This window comes from Podarcis muralis, chromosome 15 (genome assembly GCF_964188315.1).
Source record: "Podarcis muralis chromosome 15, rPodMur119.hap1.1, whole genome shotgun sequence".
NCBI lineage: Eukaryota > Metazoa > Chordata > Lepidosauria > Squamata > Lacertidae > Podarcis > Podarcis muralis.
Genome location: NC_135669.1, coordinates 33,363,115 through 33,381,152, shown reverse-complemented (window position 1 = coordinate 33,381,152; position 18,038 = coordinate 33,363,115). Strand labels below are relative to the sequence as shown.

Here is an 18,038-nt window from a genome sequence, read left to right as displayed (position 1 = left end):
CTTAGATTGACCCTGAACTGTGTTTCCTGACCTGTGGACTTGGCAATACTGACTTCCTACCAGGTAGGCCAGGGGTTCAGGGCAATGAATCCCCTCTGTTTTGCTGAGGATGACAGAGGATTGACTTTGCTTGAGGAGTCGGTGTGCGTTCTCAGTTCTTGTGGTTTCCAAAAGCACTGCTTATAGGTTGGGAGTGGGGCAGCAGTAAAGTGGTAGTGGTGAAGAGAGGGTTAAGCATTCCTGCCACTTCTCTGCTCTGCATCTCATTGGGGAAAGGACTAGAACAGGGGTAGGCAACCTAAGGCCTGGCGGCCGGATGTGGCCCAATTGCCTTCTCAATCCGGCCCATGGACGGTCTGGGAATCAGCGTGTTTTTACTTGTGTCCTTTTATTTAAAATGCATCTCTGGGTTTTTTGTGGGGCATAGGAATTCGTTCATTATTTACTTTCCAAAATATAGTCCGGCCCCCCACAAGGTCGGAGGGACGGTGTACTGGCCCACGGCTGAAAAAGGTTGCTGACCCCTGGACTAGAAGATGACCCTCTGTGTCCCTAACAACTCTGCAATTCCACGATCTGTTGGGTTCCCATTCCATTCAGGTTCATGCCATCTGGGGTTGGTCTCTCGGCTCCCAAGACAATTGGCTCAACTGCCTGCCATTTTTTTCCAGGCCTCTAACACTGACACCCAACAGAGTACACAGGGAGTCCAATTCATCTTCCAAGCATTTATTTCTACTGGAAAGGATTTTGCTTTGCAGGCAGAGGGAGGGAGGGGAGAAAAGACCAATTTACGCACACCAGAAGCAGTTTAAATAATTGTAGGAAGAGGGAAAAGGGGGTGGGGTAATCGGTTTCCCAATCTGCATCACCCACCTTCAACTACAAAATCAAACCTTTACTATGAAAACTCAATTGGGGGATTTTCGGAGGCAGTTGAGAACGCTGGTACATTTGAAAGCGAAGAAACCGCTCCGAGAGGCTTTCAAAAGCCACAATCTATTTGACCACCACTTCTTCCCTCAACTGCATTACTCGATTAAACAACAGGATTGAACAATCTCTTAATTCAATAATAACAAAAAACAGGAAGGGAATTCTGCAACAGAAAGTTCCTGCCTACCACGCAAAAGGAAGAATGTTTACTGCAGCAGTTCCAAAGCAGATAAGCCACCTTTCTCCCATGTTTGTTTTCCCAAGTTTGCTAAAGCCTCCAGCAAAACTATCCTTAAATCCCTCTGCATAACGTTATTTGGGTCCCTTTCTTTTTTTGCAGCAGGATTAACTGCTGCTTCACAAACAATTCCGTGGGGAAACCTGCCCTGCAGATGGATTGCAGCAAGGAGCTGTGGCTTCCCACTGTGGGCCCATTTCAGGAATATGCAAAACCAACACAAACCAGCCCTTGTGGTTTGCAGCACACTCTGCCAAGGGGGAAGTTTTTGTTGCATGAGAAGCATTTCCAGTACTGTCAGGTGCGTACTGGTTCCTTCTCTTGCTCAACCAAATGTCTGGGAGCCTGGTTCAGATGTTCAAAAACCACATTCGTGGGGTGTAGCTGGACAAATCTGGACACATCTGCAAAGAGAAGGCTACCCATGGATGGAACTGCAGCTTCTGAGACGTAATTCTCAGACTGGAGTGCCTGCAGCTGTTTCTGTGGACAGCTTCAGTCAAGTTTATAATTTCTGTGTGAATTGATGAGTCCCCAAGAACAGGCAAGGCATATCCTATTGAGCTGGGGAATGTCTGAACCAGCCCTAAATCTGCTGAATTTATAAGCATTTTTGACAGATAGTTACCGCTGGAGACAACCAAGGAGAAATCAAGTGCATCAGCTTGAGTCAGCTTTGCGAAACTGTTGTATCACTCTCTAGATATTTTTTTGCCTCAAGCCTGAGCCTGTGAACAATGTTGTCCTTGAGGGAGAAGGAATATGGGGGCAGAGCAGCACTGGGATTAAACCTTTCTGGGCTGGAAATGGAATTGGCTCCAGTAAGGGGGGGGGGCGGTTTCCAGTCAGGGCCTTCATTGCCACATATCCCCGTTCTCGCCGTTCTCGTGGAACTTGTGCAGGTGGTCGGCATATCTGAAAGAGATGGAAGCAACTGGATCAGCACACCTCGGTTTGAATCTATATTGTGCCCCATAAAATGCAGAGTGACAAAAAGCCAAGTTCCTAACCCTGACAGGCTGGCCATATGAGGGGCAACGCCAGGAGAGGATGGCAGGGGAAGCAGTGCAAGGTCAAGCCTTCTCCAGGACGACAGCATCCAGCACCAGGACCCTTCTGCCCCACACAGGGAGAGCAGAATCATATCACTTTAAAGAAATTTGGGAAGTGTCGTTTAAGGGTACTGCGAGTGGACAGGAGACCATTCTCTTCCTCTCGCAGAGCTACAGCTCCCAAAGTTCCCTGGCAAGAGGAGTTGCTTCTAAACCACTCCGGGAATTTGCCCCTTCTTCCCTGGCAGGGAGGAGAGGGGGCAGCATTTTGTGGTTCGCCTCAGGTGCTAAAATGTCTTGAACCGGCCCTGCCCTAGGGGGTTGTTCATATGCAGATGACCAAAGTTCAACATATGGATGTGGGTTGGTGGGGGGAGCACCGAGACGTGGGGCAGGAAGCGTGCCCGCCCCCGGACCTGCTTCAAACCGCAAGTGACGGATTGGCTCAACTGACTCGACACCTGCAGCCCTGATTTCCACATTTGCAGAGTGAGAGGCATGTTTGCAGAAGCTGAAGAAGCATCTACGTCCTAGATTGAAGGAGAGAACCGGGAAGGCGGCTCCTCCGATACCTACTTCTTTGCACAGAAGGCGGCACAGTCTCTGCCCACGCTCTCGCTCCAAGCTGTTTTGTAGAGAACCTGAGAAAGTAAAGGCAGTCTGTTAATTGTTCAGATGAACCCCACCCCACAATGACCCTCTTTGCTCAGGTTCCCCCTGCAACATCCTTCCTGCGTCAACAGAGATTCAGGCTTTGAGGTCCAATCAAGTGGGTGCCTGGGGGTTTGGGGTTCCCAGTCAACCGATAGTACGCAAGCCACTCCGAGAGCCCTTTCTGGCTGGAGAGCGGGGTACAAATTCTCTAAAACAAATTCTCTAAAACTTAAGGGCACCAGGTTTGTCAAGGCTGAACTGCAGACTCCTTATTTCCAAAGGCAGGAGGATATCAGAGAGAGAGAGAGCAAGCCACAGACTTACCAGGAAAACAAGGCAATGCAAGAAGAGAGTGTAGAAAAAGGCAATTGTGCGGGCCGTCTTGTTGGAGAGGATGAATCTTCCCTGCAGGTGCACCAAAAGAAGACAGGGTTTGGCATAAATACTCTGCTTTCAGAAAAACCAATAAATACAAAATTCTGCCGATGAAAAACAAAATGTATGCCACCCTGTACAAATTAGGCAAGTTCATATATTATTCTTGTTCATATTTATTAAAATTTTATACCGCCCTTCATCTGAAGATCACAGGGTGGTTTACAATATAAGAATACATACCATCGTACCAAACGAAAATAATGCCCCTTCCTATACTTTAAAAGGCCATACCATAGACTGTTGAATTAGCCAGAGGCCTGGAAGAAGAGGAATGTTTCTGCCTGGCACCTGAAGTTATGTAACAAAGGTGATAGGCGAGCCTCCCTGGGGAGAGCATTCCACAAGTGAGGAGCCACCACTGAAAAGGCCTGTTCTTTCGTCTGTCCTGAAACTCCCCTGCTCAGATCCTTGGCTAGCACTGCTGGGTTCTAGTATTATGAGGTAGAGAAAACATCTCTCTGTCTACTTTCTCTGCACCATGCTTAACTGCTGCCTATACCTCAAACATGTCGCCTCCCCAACTTACTAGCCTATTTTTTAGGCGAAAAAACCTCAAATTTTGATTTCCCCCCCCCACATAAGGGAGTTGCTCCGCCCCCTTGATCATTTTGCTTGCCCTTTTCTGAAGCTTTCTCCCAACTTTTTTTTGAAGCAAAGTGACCAGGACTGCACACAGCATTCCAAGCATGGCTGCACACTATAGGTTCGCACCAAGTTATTAAGAAAGGGATTGCAGGCTGTGGAGAGGCGCTGCCAGTCAGAGCAGTAAGCTAAGTGGACCAGTGGGCTGACTCAGGGAAAAGCGGCTTTGTGTATCCATGTATGAAGCAGATTGCAGCTGGTGCAAACTCTGCTGGCAACCAGCCCAGACCTCTCCGAACATCTGTTTCCCTCCTCTGGGTATTTCCAACGCAACATGGGCTGCCAGTTCTGTCCAAACTGTGGGACAGGATTGCCTTCAGAGGCAAATATGATCTTCCTGGCATGCCAGGCCTGGTGACATCAGTACACAAGGATGGCAGGGCAACTGGTGACGGCGCACACCTGCTGGGCCTCGCGTTTCAGTACAGACACACACGGACATCAGCTGTGAAACAAGGGCTTGTCGTTCTTGGCCAGGCCAGGCTGGTCCCAGTGACCCACGGCCTTCTCTTCTCCATGCATGAGGAATGCACACTTGCTAACAAGCGGGATCAAATTGACTTTATATAAACCAGTGATGTAGCTGCCTCTGGAAAACCATGTCCCATTCTGGTTGCCTCGTCTGAAAGTTGTCAGGAGACCCTCCCTATTCCCCTTAAGGTAAAGGTACCCCTGACCGTTAGGTCCAGTCGTGGACGACTCTGGGGTTGCAGTGCTCATCTCGCTCTATAGGCCGAGGGAGCTGGCGCTTGTCTGCAGATAGCTTCCGGGTCATGTGGCTAGCATGACAAAGCCTCTTCTGGCGAACCAGAGCAGCACACGGAAACGCCGTTTACCTTCCCGCTGGAGCGGTACCTATTTATCTACTTGCACTTTGATGTGCTTTCGAACGGCTAGGTTGGCAGGAGCAGGGACCGAGCAATGGAAGCTCACCCCGCCACAGGGATTTGAACCACCGGCCTTCTGATCGGCAAGCCCTAGGCTCTGTGGTTTAGACCACAGCGCCACCCACGTACTCTTTTTCCCCTTACCAAGTGACAATTCCCAGACAAATTCCTCTTCTCTGGGAACTTTTGAGAATTGTAGCTCTGTGAGGGGCATAGAGGGGTCTCCTAACAACTCTCAGCACCCCCAACAAACTACAGCTACCATCATTCTTTGGGGGGAAGCCATAACTATTTAAAGTGGTATCACACTGCTTTCAATGTCTGGTGTGAATGTGGCCTAGTCAGTGTTCCTCCACATCAGATGGGAGAGGACAGAGCATCAGTGCTTGTCTTACCATGCTAAGAGTGGCCTTATCCCATGGGCTGAGACTCAGGTACTTCCTCTGGCGTTCCTGAGTATAAACAAACACAAAGCAGAGATGGAAAAGTGAAAGGCAAAACTGAAATTGGCCATGCCTCACCTGCAATGCCAACATCAGCCCATGATCTAACAAGCCCACTTAAATTTACCCAGTGCTTAAATGTGAACAGACACGAGGTCAAGATGTTATTCTCCAAGCTTAGTTTACCGTCTGTAAAATGGGCCCACTAATGCCTGCCTGCCAGCCGGGCAAAGGGGCATCACCAGGGTGGCTGAGATTGATGCTGTAGGAACACCGCATACCCCTAGAAGTGCTCTTGCAGTAATTAAAGTTAGTAGTAATAATAATAGTAGTAGTAGTAACAACAACAACAATTTTAATATTTACACCCCACCCATCTGGCAGGGTTGCCCCAGATAAACAATATGTAATGGGGGGCGGTGGCAGGGGGACGGACAAAACAATGGTGGAGCACTGGTTGAAGGTGGCTGATAGCCATCACCATCATTTAGGAAATTTAGTACAGTCATACCTTGGAATTTGAACGACTTAGTTGCCGAACGTTTTGGCTCCCAAACGATTGAAAACCGGAAGTGATTGTTCTGGTTTTTGAACGTTCTTTTGGAAGCCGAATGACCGGTGGGGCTTCCGCAGCTTCCGATTGGCTGCAGGAGTTTCCTGCAGCCAATCAGAAGCCGCGCCTTGGAGGTCAAACGTTTTGGAAGTTGAACAGACTTCCGGAGAGGATTCCGTTCGACTTCCAAGGTACGTCTGTATTTCAAAGCCCTTCTTTCCCTTCCCTCCCGCAGCTCCATACAAGAGCCTCTCTTACCTTCCTGCTGAAGGAGGCGAAGGGGTCCAGGCGCTCTTCATACTGAGTGGAGTAGCGGAGCTCAGTGTCGTCACTGCCGCTGCCCTAGAAGAGACCAAAACAAGGAAGTCAGGGTGAGGTTGCGGATGCGTGTTTGCTCCTGGATGTGTAGAAGCAGTCGTCACAAAGCTACTGCCTCACTTCGAATGTCATGGTTCTTCTAGAGCTGCAGCTCAGCAGTAGAGCAGCTGCTCTGCATGCAGAAAAAGTCCCAGGCTCAATCCTTCTCGTGAGGAAGCAGAAAGTTAGTGCAGATTGGGGAGGGGGGGGACATTTAGCAACCTAAGCGAGCAGGTAGGTGCATGTCTTTGTGCATGTCAGAGTGTGAGAGAGATTCAAGCTTCGCTGCCTGCCCCAAATCAAAGCATCTAGGGCATGGGTAGCCAAACTAAGGCCCGGGGGCCAGATCTGGCCCAATCGCCTTCTAAATCCGGCCCGCAGATGGTCCAGGAATCAGCATGTTTTTACATGAGTAGAATGTGTCCTTTTATTTAAAAGGCATCTCAGTGGACCGGCCCCCTGCTGAAAAAGTTTGCTGACCCCTGATCTAGGGCCTCCAGTCCCCAAAGGGCAAGCAAACTTTCCCCAGTGTGCCACCAAGAAACTAGTGTGGTTCCTGCTAACTAGGCCACCTTTACGGTCCTCTATTTCAAGGGCTGTCAGAGGAAATAACTCTATTTGACGGCATCCTGTGTTTCAGGGATGGGCAACCTGTGCCCCCCCCCAATGTTGTTGGACTACAACCCACACTGCCCTTGACCGCTGGTCCAGGCAGGCTGTGGCCGATGTGAGTTGGGAGTCCAAGAATGTCCGGAGGGCCATTGGCTCCCAGTTCAGAATCCGATTTAAAGAGCTGTAAGAAGGGAGTACCGGCAGGAGGGGCCTTGAAGTTGCCCATCAACAGGGAACAGCTGGGCAGCAGACGGAGAAAACACACAGCTCATCTGGTGGAGCACATTCCTCCGCACTAGGGTGAATGTACTGTATTTCTGTTTAAATTAAATTATTTGTAATTCCACACCTATTTATATCAATTAGCCTGTGTGATCTTTATGCATATGTTTGGCCTTTCTGTGGTGATGCTCTCCTTCGTGTGTTTGTGTGTGTGATATGAGATGAGTTTTGGGCCACCCTCCTTTTGACGGGTGGGATGCTGAGAAGCACGCCTGCAGCAGAGCCAATGGCGAGAGACATCATGCAACAAACAGGGCGGTGCTGGAAAACACTGAAGCAAAGCGCTTTGCTCTGCCCTTCTCTTCTGAAGTTGGCACATGCTCTCTCAGCAAGCGGATTCCCTGAAGCCACTGGGTTACTTGGGAAGGGGAAGAGCTCTCTCTCCTGGACATGTGGAAGACCAGCACTGCATGATGAAAGCCAAAGAACTTTGCTCTTGCAAAATGTTAAAAGGTTGTGCAAATGGATTGGAGCTGGGAAAGTATCCTCCAAGCCAACTAAATTACTTTAATTTGTGATTATATACTACCCTGTCTCTGAAAAGGTCGTGCATGTGGGAACCCGCTGGCACCATAGCAAAAAGGGAAACCTAACCAAAAGAAAATTCATCCACCTGGCTTCTTCAACTTCACTGGGTGCAGTGGAAGCTGATCTAGAGAATGAAAAGCACCCACTGTTTCGGGGGGGCGGGGGCGGAAATGGCTCCACAGGATTCCATGACTGGATCCTGCCATTCCCCGGTTGGGGGCCAGTTCATTCAACACACTAATGCACTGCCAGCCAAGGTGTGCTGAATCAGTGGTGCAAGGACAGGCCCTGTGTGAACTGCTGCTACGCTGAAGCCGGCTGTCAAAATAATCGTGAAAAACCAGCTTTGCAAACCATCCGAGTGAGGCCGCCTCTTCCCCGGAACCTTTCCCAAGGAGAGTCACTTGGGCATCACCAAATAAGTGAAAAGGGTTTGTGTGTAGATTTACAGTAGATTTGCATATGCAAATTTATACATACAGGTGCAAGTGCAGAAATACCGGTAATTCCTGTAATCTAAATAGAAAAACAATATGTCTCACCCTAGTGTGGAAGAAAGTAGCAGGTGTATATAACTGAAAATGATATTTCCCTGCAAATATAAGATTATTTCGTTCAGTTGCATTGATCATTTCTATTACTCTCTGCCATAAATTTACCAATGTAGGACATTGTAAGAACATATGTTTTAAAGAAGCATTGTCCCTATTACATCTCCAGCGGCTAGATGACTTAAGACAGCCTTTTCATAAACAATTGTAATGCCATTCTTGACAGGGCAGCCCACTGACCCGTCCGGGATAGCTTTGCAGGAATTTAATCTTCTCATACAGCTTGATGTTGTCGGCTCTCAGGTTGTCCAGCTCGCTTTGGAGGGCCTGCATTGTATGTTGCATCATCCGGTTCTCCTATCAGAACAGAGAAAGAAAAGGGTCAGAATCAGGCCCGTCTGAGCTCCTGATAAAAGGCACAAGCTCTGCACGGAGATGGAAGCTTCCATAGTAACAGTGTGAGCGCTCACTTTTTGCATAGCTCTTCTTCATTTATTTATTAAATTTATGTCCTGCCCCCTCCTTCCCAAAAGGAGCTGAGGGCAGTAAACATAGCCTAATAAATAATAATAATAATAATAATAATAATAATAATAATAATAATATCAACTACCTGCCCTGTTCAGAGGCAGGGAGGCAGGCCTGTGTTTCTGGAAATACGCAAATCCCACCCTTGGAAAACTCGCTATGAATGCATTTGCTTATATTCAGAATGACTGGCGGCACAAGGTTTTCAAGAGACGCGGTCTGATGGATACTTCCCCACGGCAGGGTCCCAGGGAGACTTGTTTGATCAGATGTCCGTTTTCATGTCCACTGCCTTGTGATTGGCCAGGATAGCCTTTTCAAGATGGTGGCCCAGCTGCAATGACCCCCGGCTGCACGGCCCAAGAACTGGCAGAGCCTGCGGGGCCAGCCCAAGCCCCTGCTGCCTTCCAGGGATCCTTACCGCTTCTAACTCGTGGTTGCGTGCTCGGAAGCGCTCCCTCTGGCTGGAGATGATGGAGAGGAGGGAGTCCATCTGGCCCTCTGGAATCGGGGTGCTTGCCGATGGTGTGTAGCCTACGAGACGCGTCGGATTACAGGAAAAACATTGAAACCCATAGCACTCCTGTGGACTTATACCAAGGTCATCCATTGCAGTCAGTAAATGGCTATGTACATCTCTTTGAACTCTCTTGCTTTCTTTTATTCTTTGCTTTTCACCAACAATGATTTTTTTTTGGCCAACTCTGCCATTTTTCATCATAACTTAGCTGGCCATTCCCTACTGGCTTTCCCCTCCCCCTGATTTTTTGGGGGGGAGAAACAGCCCTTAGAAGAACCTATGAGGCTTTCTGCTCTCCTACCTCACCTGATTAAAACATAAGAAAGCATCACTGCCTCCTGTTGAGGTCACCAAAAGGACTCTGGTAGTTGGAGGCTGAGCCAGGCAGCAAAACACTTCTTCCAGAAGAGCAATCTCACCCACGGCCTGGGCAAACAGAGTCTCCATCTGCTGGCTAATTGCTTACCATAGAAAAGCGCTGTTGCCTCTTTGATGGGCTCAGGGATGTTCTCAAGGTTTTGAATGGCGGCACCCTTTGGGAAGGAAAGAGAAAAGGAGAACATGGATGCAGGAACGACATGGGAGAGTTTGCTCTTCTTTCCATTCACGACAAGATACTCGTAGGAGCTGAGATGCTATTGCTGATATTATAGCGCCTCAGCCGACTGGGATCTCCTGGTGGATTATTTACACCTCCTGATTTAACAGCAAGAACTAAATTAGCATCCCTGATCTGTAATAACTAAAGTGTGGATTTGAATTTGTATACGCAGCTCATCCCGGGACATGGCTTCACTGGGTGCAGAGGGTAACTAACTCCACTCTCCTGGCCACCATTTTGCATCTGGCTTCTCCCACTGCCTGCCATTTTGAACCTGGCTCCCGCTGGACCACCTGTGGGTTCGAGTAAGATAAGTCCTAAAGACGTCCTATGCCTTGCTTTGAACAACCAGGTTTCAGGAAGCATAGGATAATTTTGCATAGAGTGGCTGTATTTGAAATGGGTAGTTTTGCCGTACAGTATGCCATCTTTGTGTGTGTGTGTGTGTGTGTGTGTGTGTGTGTGTGTGTGTGTGTGTATCACATCCATTATGCATTAAATTTATGTGTAATGAATTATTATGCAGAACGAAACAACAGGGCAGGTTGGGAACTAGCTGAAAGCCAAACAAGACAAGTCAACTGGGAACAGCAAGGCTGGGTCGAAAAAGCATTTCAGGAAAACGCACTGTAAACTTTATTATGGGAAATCACGTTGGCGAGAGATGGGACTGCTGGCGTCGCGCTGTTATTATAATGCATATAAAACACTTTTTCTTTACAGTGGTACCTCAGGTTACATAAGCTTCAGGTTACATATGCTTCAGGTTACATATGCTTCAGGTTACAGACTCTGCTAACCCAGAAATAGTGCTTAAAATAAGTTATTGTTGTACTGTGGAACCATCTTATTCAGTAATAATAGAGGTTCGTCACCAGTGAGCAAGGTGCACTCTGTACGTGGTTTTGCCTTTTATTTCTGAGGTTCAAAGATCCTAATTATGCTCCTCTCTACTCAGATCTATACAGTGGTACCTCGGGTTACATACGCTTCAGGTTACAGACTCTGCTAACCCAGAAATAGTGCTTCAGGTTAAGAACTTTGCTTCACGATGAGAACAGAAATCGTGCTCCGGTGGTGCAGCAGCAGCAGGAGGCCCCATTAGCGAAAGTGATGCTTCAGGTTAAGAACAGTTTCAGGTTAAGAACGGACCTCTGGAATGTATTAATTTCTTAACCCAAGGTACCACTGTACTAACGTAGCTGAGTCCTGAGAAGGATGTTTCACAGGAAGGAAAACAGCAGGGGTCCCCCTGCCCAGTCCAAATCAAGGCCCAAGGTGCAGAGGGGCTTTAAAACTTTGGACCCCACTGAGGTCCCTTTCTGGAATGCCCCCCCCGACACCTGTTCTATGCATAGGAAGTAAAGCTCCCATTTGCACTACTGGAAGCTTTTCTTCCAATACAAACAGGAGGTATACGGAGCTGCTGATAGGATAGGAAACACAGGGGGATGCAAATATTTACAGCACCTCTCTCTACCCTGGTTCCCAGTCTAGTTCACTCGCTGCAGTTATTCAGAGGCACTCTTTCCACTTGTGATTCCCAGCAGCTAGCCATGGGGGCTAGTAGCCATTCATAGCAATGGGGAGTTCTCCACAGAGGAGAAGACTAACGGTATGAATGGGTCTCATCAGGCTTGGCCCCTGGTGGCTGACTTTGCTGCAAGTGGGGGGCAGCAAATGATTAAAGGGGACTCACCTCTGCGTCGGGGCGGCGCATTGCAGACATGGACTGAATGGTGCTGAGGTCATGCTCCAGTTTTGCAATCAGTTCTTTCTGGTCGGCAACTGTGGAGACGGCTTCGGTGAACTGGATCTGCAAGTCAGCACAGCGACCTGTGGGGTTGGGGGACAAGGCATGGTGCATTAAACAGGGACAAGTAACAATAGAAAAATAATTGGGATCTCTCACACCTTGCGGTGGCAAGTCCGTGTTGTTATTATTTTTGGAAGGTTATTTCCATAAACACAAAGGAAGACAAGAAACGGGAGGGTGAGATTTAGTAGATGCATAATAGATGTTGAGAGCCAGTGCAGTTGTAGTGGTTAGTGTTGGACCAAGATATGACAGACTAGGTTTCAAATCCACATTTGGCCATGACCTTGAGTGTCAGACACTGCCTCTCAATCTGACCTACCTCAAAGGGCTGTTGTGGGGATTAAATTAGAGGAAGGAGAACTATATATGCTACCTTGAGCTCCTTGGAGAAAAATTGGGATATAAATGCAATTAACAACAATAACAAAAATAGGGGCAAACTACTGTAAATATAAGTGATAACATGGACTTCTTGGGATCCCAGTGGACAACCACACACTTCAGATGGTCTGGCTTTCAGACATATTTGAGATGCGGCAAACAAAACAAAACCTTTTTTTAAAATAAAAATTAAGTAGTGTGTTCATGCAGGTGCACAATGAGCTATACTTATACAGCTAAAGCACCATTCTGGGTGGATATTGCAAACAATAGACAGCTAATTTTTCAGGCATGTCTCTCCTTACTGCTAAATTGTTTTGCTCCACATCTTCAGAGGGCAAAGATTCTCCAGATCCATGGAGATCGATAGATAGATAGATGATAGATATTGCAACGATCCACATTATAAATAGGATTGCCTAGTACAGAACCAAGCCACTAGAGGTCACAGTTTCATAAGAAATACTGGTATACTGTACAACCTTTTTTAAAAAAAACAAACAAAAACCCCACAGTGGCTTTCAGATTTTCAAGTATGGAATCTTGAGGACCAGAAGACTCTTGGGGGCCTTAACCTCACTCTTTTTCCATGTGGACTTAGCTGCCACAACCCCCCTGCATGCTGCATGTTCTAGGACACGTTCTAGGTGTCTGCGCTCACCACAGGTGGGGCACTAGCAAAGTCTCCTGGCCCTTCCTGTCACAATCTGAGCGCACCTTTTAGATTCTTAGAACATGCCCTTCCTGTGGCTGAGCACTGCCGGGGCAGCCTGGTGACAGTGGGCAATGCTGACCTGCCTGTACCGAGCATGAGAAGTGGCGCCAAGGGGTTGGCAATGTTGGGCACCTGCTGAGACCCACATCCCTGCAGGGGGCCCCTTGTTGACCCTGGTTCCTGCTCCTCTGCCTCCTTGCTGCAGCTGTTAGGTGCTCCCTTGCCCCCTCTGGGCAGGTGAGGTGTGGCAAGACAGAGGAGCATTGTTCACTTGCCTTGCGCAACTGATCAACATATTTTCTGTGTTGCTGGTTTTCCAAGCTCCGCTTAGGATCTCTCTTCTTAAGGAGACAGGCTAAGCCGTGTAGGCTCAAGATTCCACCCCCCAAAAAACATCACAGCCTGCTAGGACAAAAGTACAAAGATACAGTGCAGCTCCCAAGGGATAATAAAGTATTATACAAAGATTTCCTTTACAAATAATAGATTTTTTAAAAATAAAAAGTACTCTCCATCTATGGCTTCCATCATACTTGAGAATAAAGGTTCCATATAGTCTTAAACGAGCCAGACATTTGCATATACTGATGGCACCAAGTGGCTGTGTGCCTCAATCCTTGTGCATCTCTTTCCCCTGGCTTTTGACACCCAAGAACTTTCCAAGCATGAGATTGCCTTATCCCACTCGACGGCTTTGATTTGACATCAAGCAGGCACTTTCGCTACACTCTTTTTGGTGCTTACTAAAAACATTTTTGTTTAGACAAAAGCTTACCCAGACATGTAGAATGCTGATGTGTGTTTTTAGTTTATTACTGATTTAAATTTTTTTTAAAAATAGCTGCTTTCAATAGTTTTTAACCTGCAATTTTATTGTTTTGTTCTTTTTATAAACTGCTTTGAAGGTTGTTTTTTTTTTAAAAAAATGATCAAGTGGTGTATAAATATTATGAATAGAATAATTAAATAAAAGGTGTGGTTTTATGACCCACTTGAGTCTTGTGACTGATAGAACTATTTTTAAAACTCAGTTTTAAATGGCCATAAGCTGCTCTAGGACCTGCTGGTGAAGGGGAGATAACAACCACAACAATCACCACCACCACCAACCAAGAACAGATCAAATAGCCTTCCTTTGGCACCAGCTCTGTCCTTTTTTGTTGAGGTTTTTGACTGGGCTGAGTGGAAATGCCTTCAACCTCTGCAACATTGTCATCCTATCTGCAAGTGGTGAAATGGGGGTGGGGGTGGTATATTTGTGAATTTACCAGCAGCAGTGCTCATGGCAGCTGCCATTCCTTCCCAGAGAAGCCCCTCAGACTACCCCCCCAAAAGAAACCCTAATACAGTGGTGCCTCGCAAGACGAAATTAATTCGTTCCGCGAGTTTTGTCGTCTTGTGATTTTTTTCGTCTTGCGAAGCACGGTGTCGGAAAAGTTTTGGAAAAGCTTCAAAAATCACCAAAGTCTTCAAAAACCTCAAAAAAGGCTACCACACCGCGTGCTATGAGTTGCTCCTCGAAGTCAAGTCGCAACTGTATTAACGGTGTTAAGAAAAAGGAAACAAACTTGCAAGACATTTCCGTCTTGCGAAGCAAGCCCATAGGGAAAATCGTCTTGCGAAGCAGTTCAAAAAACAAAAAACCCTTTCGTCTAGCGAGTTTTTTGTCTTGCGAGGCATTTGTCTTGCGAGGTACCACTGTAGCTTTAGAGAAAATTTGGCTCAGCTAGGATTTTCGACCCCAAGTTAAAGCAGTTTTGTTTGGGGATATCTGAGACCGATTCCGCTTGTTGCAGAGCCACGGATTGGCTGGAGGCAGAGGAATGGTGGGGGGGCCCAGCTGGGGAACTGGGAAGAAGGCTCAGAGCTGGGGGGCTGGTGGTGGGATGATGATGAGCGGCCAGAGGGAGAAGACTGGGAGGAGGAGGTGTCTGAGGCTGAAGGGGGAAGAGGGTTTAGTGAGCATGAAGCGTCTGGGGCAGAGACTCAGGGGTAGAAGCGAAGGCTGGAGAGGAGGGTGGCCAAGAGGCAGAGGGGAGGCAGTCTGCTGAAGAAGCCAGGGGGGTCTCCCCCTCCTGCTGCGACCAGCTTCCCTCTCCTGCTGGCCTCCCAGAGCTTAGAAGAGGGGGTGATGAGGGCAAAGCAAAGAGAGACAAGACAATGGAGTCTTAGGCTGCTGGAGAAGGACCTGAGGGAGCAGGACCCTTAGAGAGTGGCGGGAAGGCCTTCTGTCCATGCAACTGCCTCATTGGGGCAAGACCTACTGGGAAGAGTTGCTGGCATCACTAGGCCTGCACTGTTTGGGTTTCTTTGAATAAAGAGTTATCTTCAGACAGAGGGCCTTCTCGGTAGTGGCGCCTGCCCTGTGGAACACCCTCCCTTCAGATGTGAAGGAAATAAGCAGCTATCTTATCTTTAAAAGACATCTGAAGGCAGTCCTGTTTAGGGAAGTTTTTAATATCTAATGCTGTATTGTTTTTAACACTCGATTGGGAGCCGCCCAGAGTTGCTGGGGAAACTCAGCCAGATGGGCGGGGTATAAATAATAAATTATTATTATTATTATTATTATTATTATTATTATTATTATTATTCACTGACGTTGGGTGTCCCAGACTCCAGCTCCTGACACACAGTCTGCCCAGTTGTGTTCCCCTTTCCCGCCCCCTGCCACTGACTCTGTGTGTGTGCTTTAACTGTTTATTGTATGTGCATCTGTATGTATTTTAAATGCTGGTCATGCTAGTTGCTGATGTGGGGATAGGCACTTCTGTGCATGCTTATTCAGCAGCCCCACCTGTTACATATTCAGTGGGTCTTAAGTCCTGGATAGGGCTGCAGCCTCATTTCCTCTCCCACCTCCCTCCAAAGGGTCGGACATAATATATCCATTTCTAATCCCACCCCAACTGTCCTCTGAGCAGGTCTAGCCCTCCTTTTTTCTGTTTGCCCCTAGAACAGAACTTAGGAAAATAGGAAGCTGCTTTACGGAGTTGGACCACTAGATCTCAAGCTGGGCCCCCCGCCGAGTTATCCCAAGGGGTTCGTAACTCTCCTCCAACCGACACTTGAAGGGATTTCATCTGCTGCCCTCCTCTGCCTTAGTGCTGAGGTGATGGCAAGTGCTGGAAAGCAGGGGAGTGTTGCTCAGTGGTTGGGCCTGGCCTTCCCTGCTTCCCTGCCTTGGGGCCTTAGCAGAGCCTGGAGGGAACAGAGTCGCTTTTGGGTGTCTCCTTTGCTTGGGGTGTTTTTTATGTGGCACAATACATAGGGATTATTGGTAGGAGGCGGAATACACAGCATGGTGGCTTGAAGGCCCTTCTTTTGATTTAAGGCCCATGGCCCATCTGGTCTAACATCCTGATCTCTCAGTGGCCAACCTCCCATTAAAAATTCCTCCCATCAGATGTCAAGGAGATAACTAACTACATAACCTTTAGAAGACACCTGAAGGCACCCCTGTATGGGGAAGTTTGTTTTTTATAAAAAAGTTTATTGCTTTAATGTATTTTGGAAGCCCAGAGTGGCTGGGGCAACCCAGTCAGATGGGTGGGGTATTATTATTATTATTATTATTATTATTATTATTATTAAACCTGTGGGAAACCAACAAGCAGGATTCAAGCCCAAGAGCCCTCTCCCCTCCTGTGGTTTCTGGCAATTCACAAGCACAGCTGCCTCCAACTTCAGAGGATGCGCACAGCCATCTGTAGCCCTCTCCTTCATGAATTTGTCTTAATTCTCTTTTAAAGCCATCCAAATTGGAGGCCATCGCTGTCTCCTGAGAGAAGGAGGTCCATGGTTTAACTATGCTCTTTCTTTTACCCATCTGGAATCTTCTGATGGATTTTAGCCGGCTCTATGCCAAGGTCTGTTGGCAGACTTTCTTTTTATTTTATTGCCTTTTTATCATCTCACCTTTTTCTCAATGGTGTTCAAGGTGGTGTACCTGGTTCTCCCTTTCCACAATAAACTTGTGGGCATGGCCTAGTGGGGATTTGAACCCTGGTCTCCCACTCTTAATCACTACTCCAAACTAGTTGTGTTCAGGTTCCTTAGTTTTGGCATTATTGGAAATTACTTCTGGTTCTTTATTGGGACAAATTGTGTGGATGGGGTATTCTTTGGTTATTCCTTTCCCCCTGGTTTAGGTTGTTTTTGTGGGGCTTGGGCTGGGGAAGAGCTTTGGGGGTTGTTTGTTGCTCAGAGTAGAATCAGCTGCTTATGCTCACTAGCTTATAAAAAAGAAAATTTTAAAAAATTATAAATAAAATAGAATCAAATTAATTGATATACAAATGGCTTTACTTAAATTTTTGCAAGTAAACTCCACTCAAGTATACAATTGATAGTACTGATTCTATGTGTAGGAATATATTAGTGGCAATTAAAACTTGGATTTCAGTTCTCTTGGGAATGAATTCAATGGCATGCACTTTGAAATAAAACAAAAATTGTATTTAGTTTAGTGATTGATTAGTTGGGTTGTTGATCGTTGGTTATACTGGGGGGGTGGGATAAAGGAATGAATTTATAAATAAATAATTTTTTATCTTTCGTACCTTTTTGGATTGATTAATTGGGTTTTCAGTGGGTATACTGAGGAAATAAATGAATTTATATTTATGAATGAATGAATAAATGTATACTTAATACCTTTTGGAATTAATCACTTGGGTGGTTGAATGGTGGTGGGCGCGCTGGGGAGATGAATTTTTGCTGCCTTCTTAGATTTCTGGCACATTTGCAAATTTATTTGCGGAGGGCAAGGGGAGGGCAAAATGGGCTGCGGTACAATATGAGGAAGAGTGGATATGGAAGATATGGACAACAGCAAATATACTCCAGTGGACCCCCCCCCCAAAAAAGGGCAGAGAGATAGAGCTTGTTCAAATGGAAGAAGATGCTGGGATTTGGGAGCCAGTTTTCTCACACACAGCGCTCTTCCACCAAGTTGTAAACATCTCTTTTGTTAAGTGCAAGAGGCTTTCTCCCAGCAGAGGGGCACCTACGGATCCCACCTGCTATCTTTGTGTGTGTGTGTGTGTGTGTGTGCACCAGGTAGGGGGAACCTTCCCCCCCCCCCCGGTGTTAGCGAACAACAACTTCCATCACGCCAGACCACGCTTGCTGGTGCTGATGGGAGCTGTTGTTGTTAATAATAATAATAAATAATAATTCAATTTGTATACCATCCTATACCTGCAGGTCTCTGGCTGGTTACAACACAAAACCGCAATATAAAGACATGGCTGGTTACAACACAAAACCGCAATATAAACCCAATAATCCCCCCCAATA

General features: G+C 47.0%; 1 protein-coding gene across 2 annotated transcripts in view; it reads right to left on the bottom strand.

The window, feature by feature from the left end:
* Positions 1-713: 713 nt before the first annotated feature.
* CUX1 (cut like homeobox 1) overlaps positions 714-18,038 on the bottom strand; it is a 261,716-nt gene continuing 244,391 nt past the window's right edge. For both annotated transcript variants that reach the window (XM_028707536.2, XM_028707537.2), the window contains exons 15-23: positions 11,522-11,658; positions 9,688-9,754; positions 9,123-9,235; positions 8,414-8,530; positions 6,102-6,185; positions 5,243-5,299; positions 3,205-3,285; positions 2,803-2,867; positions 714-2,089 (exon numbers count right to left, since the gene is read on the bottom strand). In XM_028707536.2, the coding sequence (XP_028563369.2) occupies positions 2,029-2,089; positions 2,803-2,867; positions 3,205-3,285; positions 5,243-5,299; positions 6,102-6,185; positions 8,414-8,530; positions 9,123-9,235; positions 9,688-9,754; positions 11,522-11,658 (782 nt within the window). In that variant the 3' untranslated portion in view covers positions 714-2,028. The remainder of the gene's footprint in view (positions 2,090-2,802; positions 2,868-3,204; positions 3,286-5,242; positions 5,300-6,101; positions 6,186-8,413; positions 8,531-9,122; positions 9,236-9,687; positions 9,755-11,521; positions 11,659-18,038) is intronic.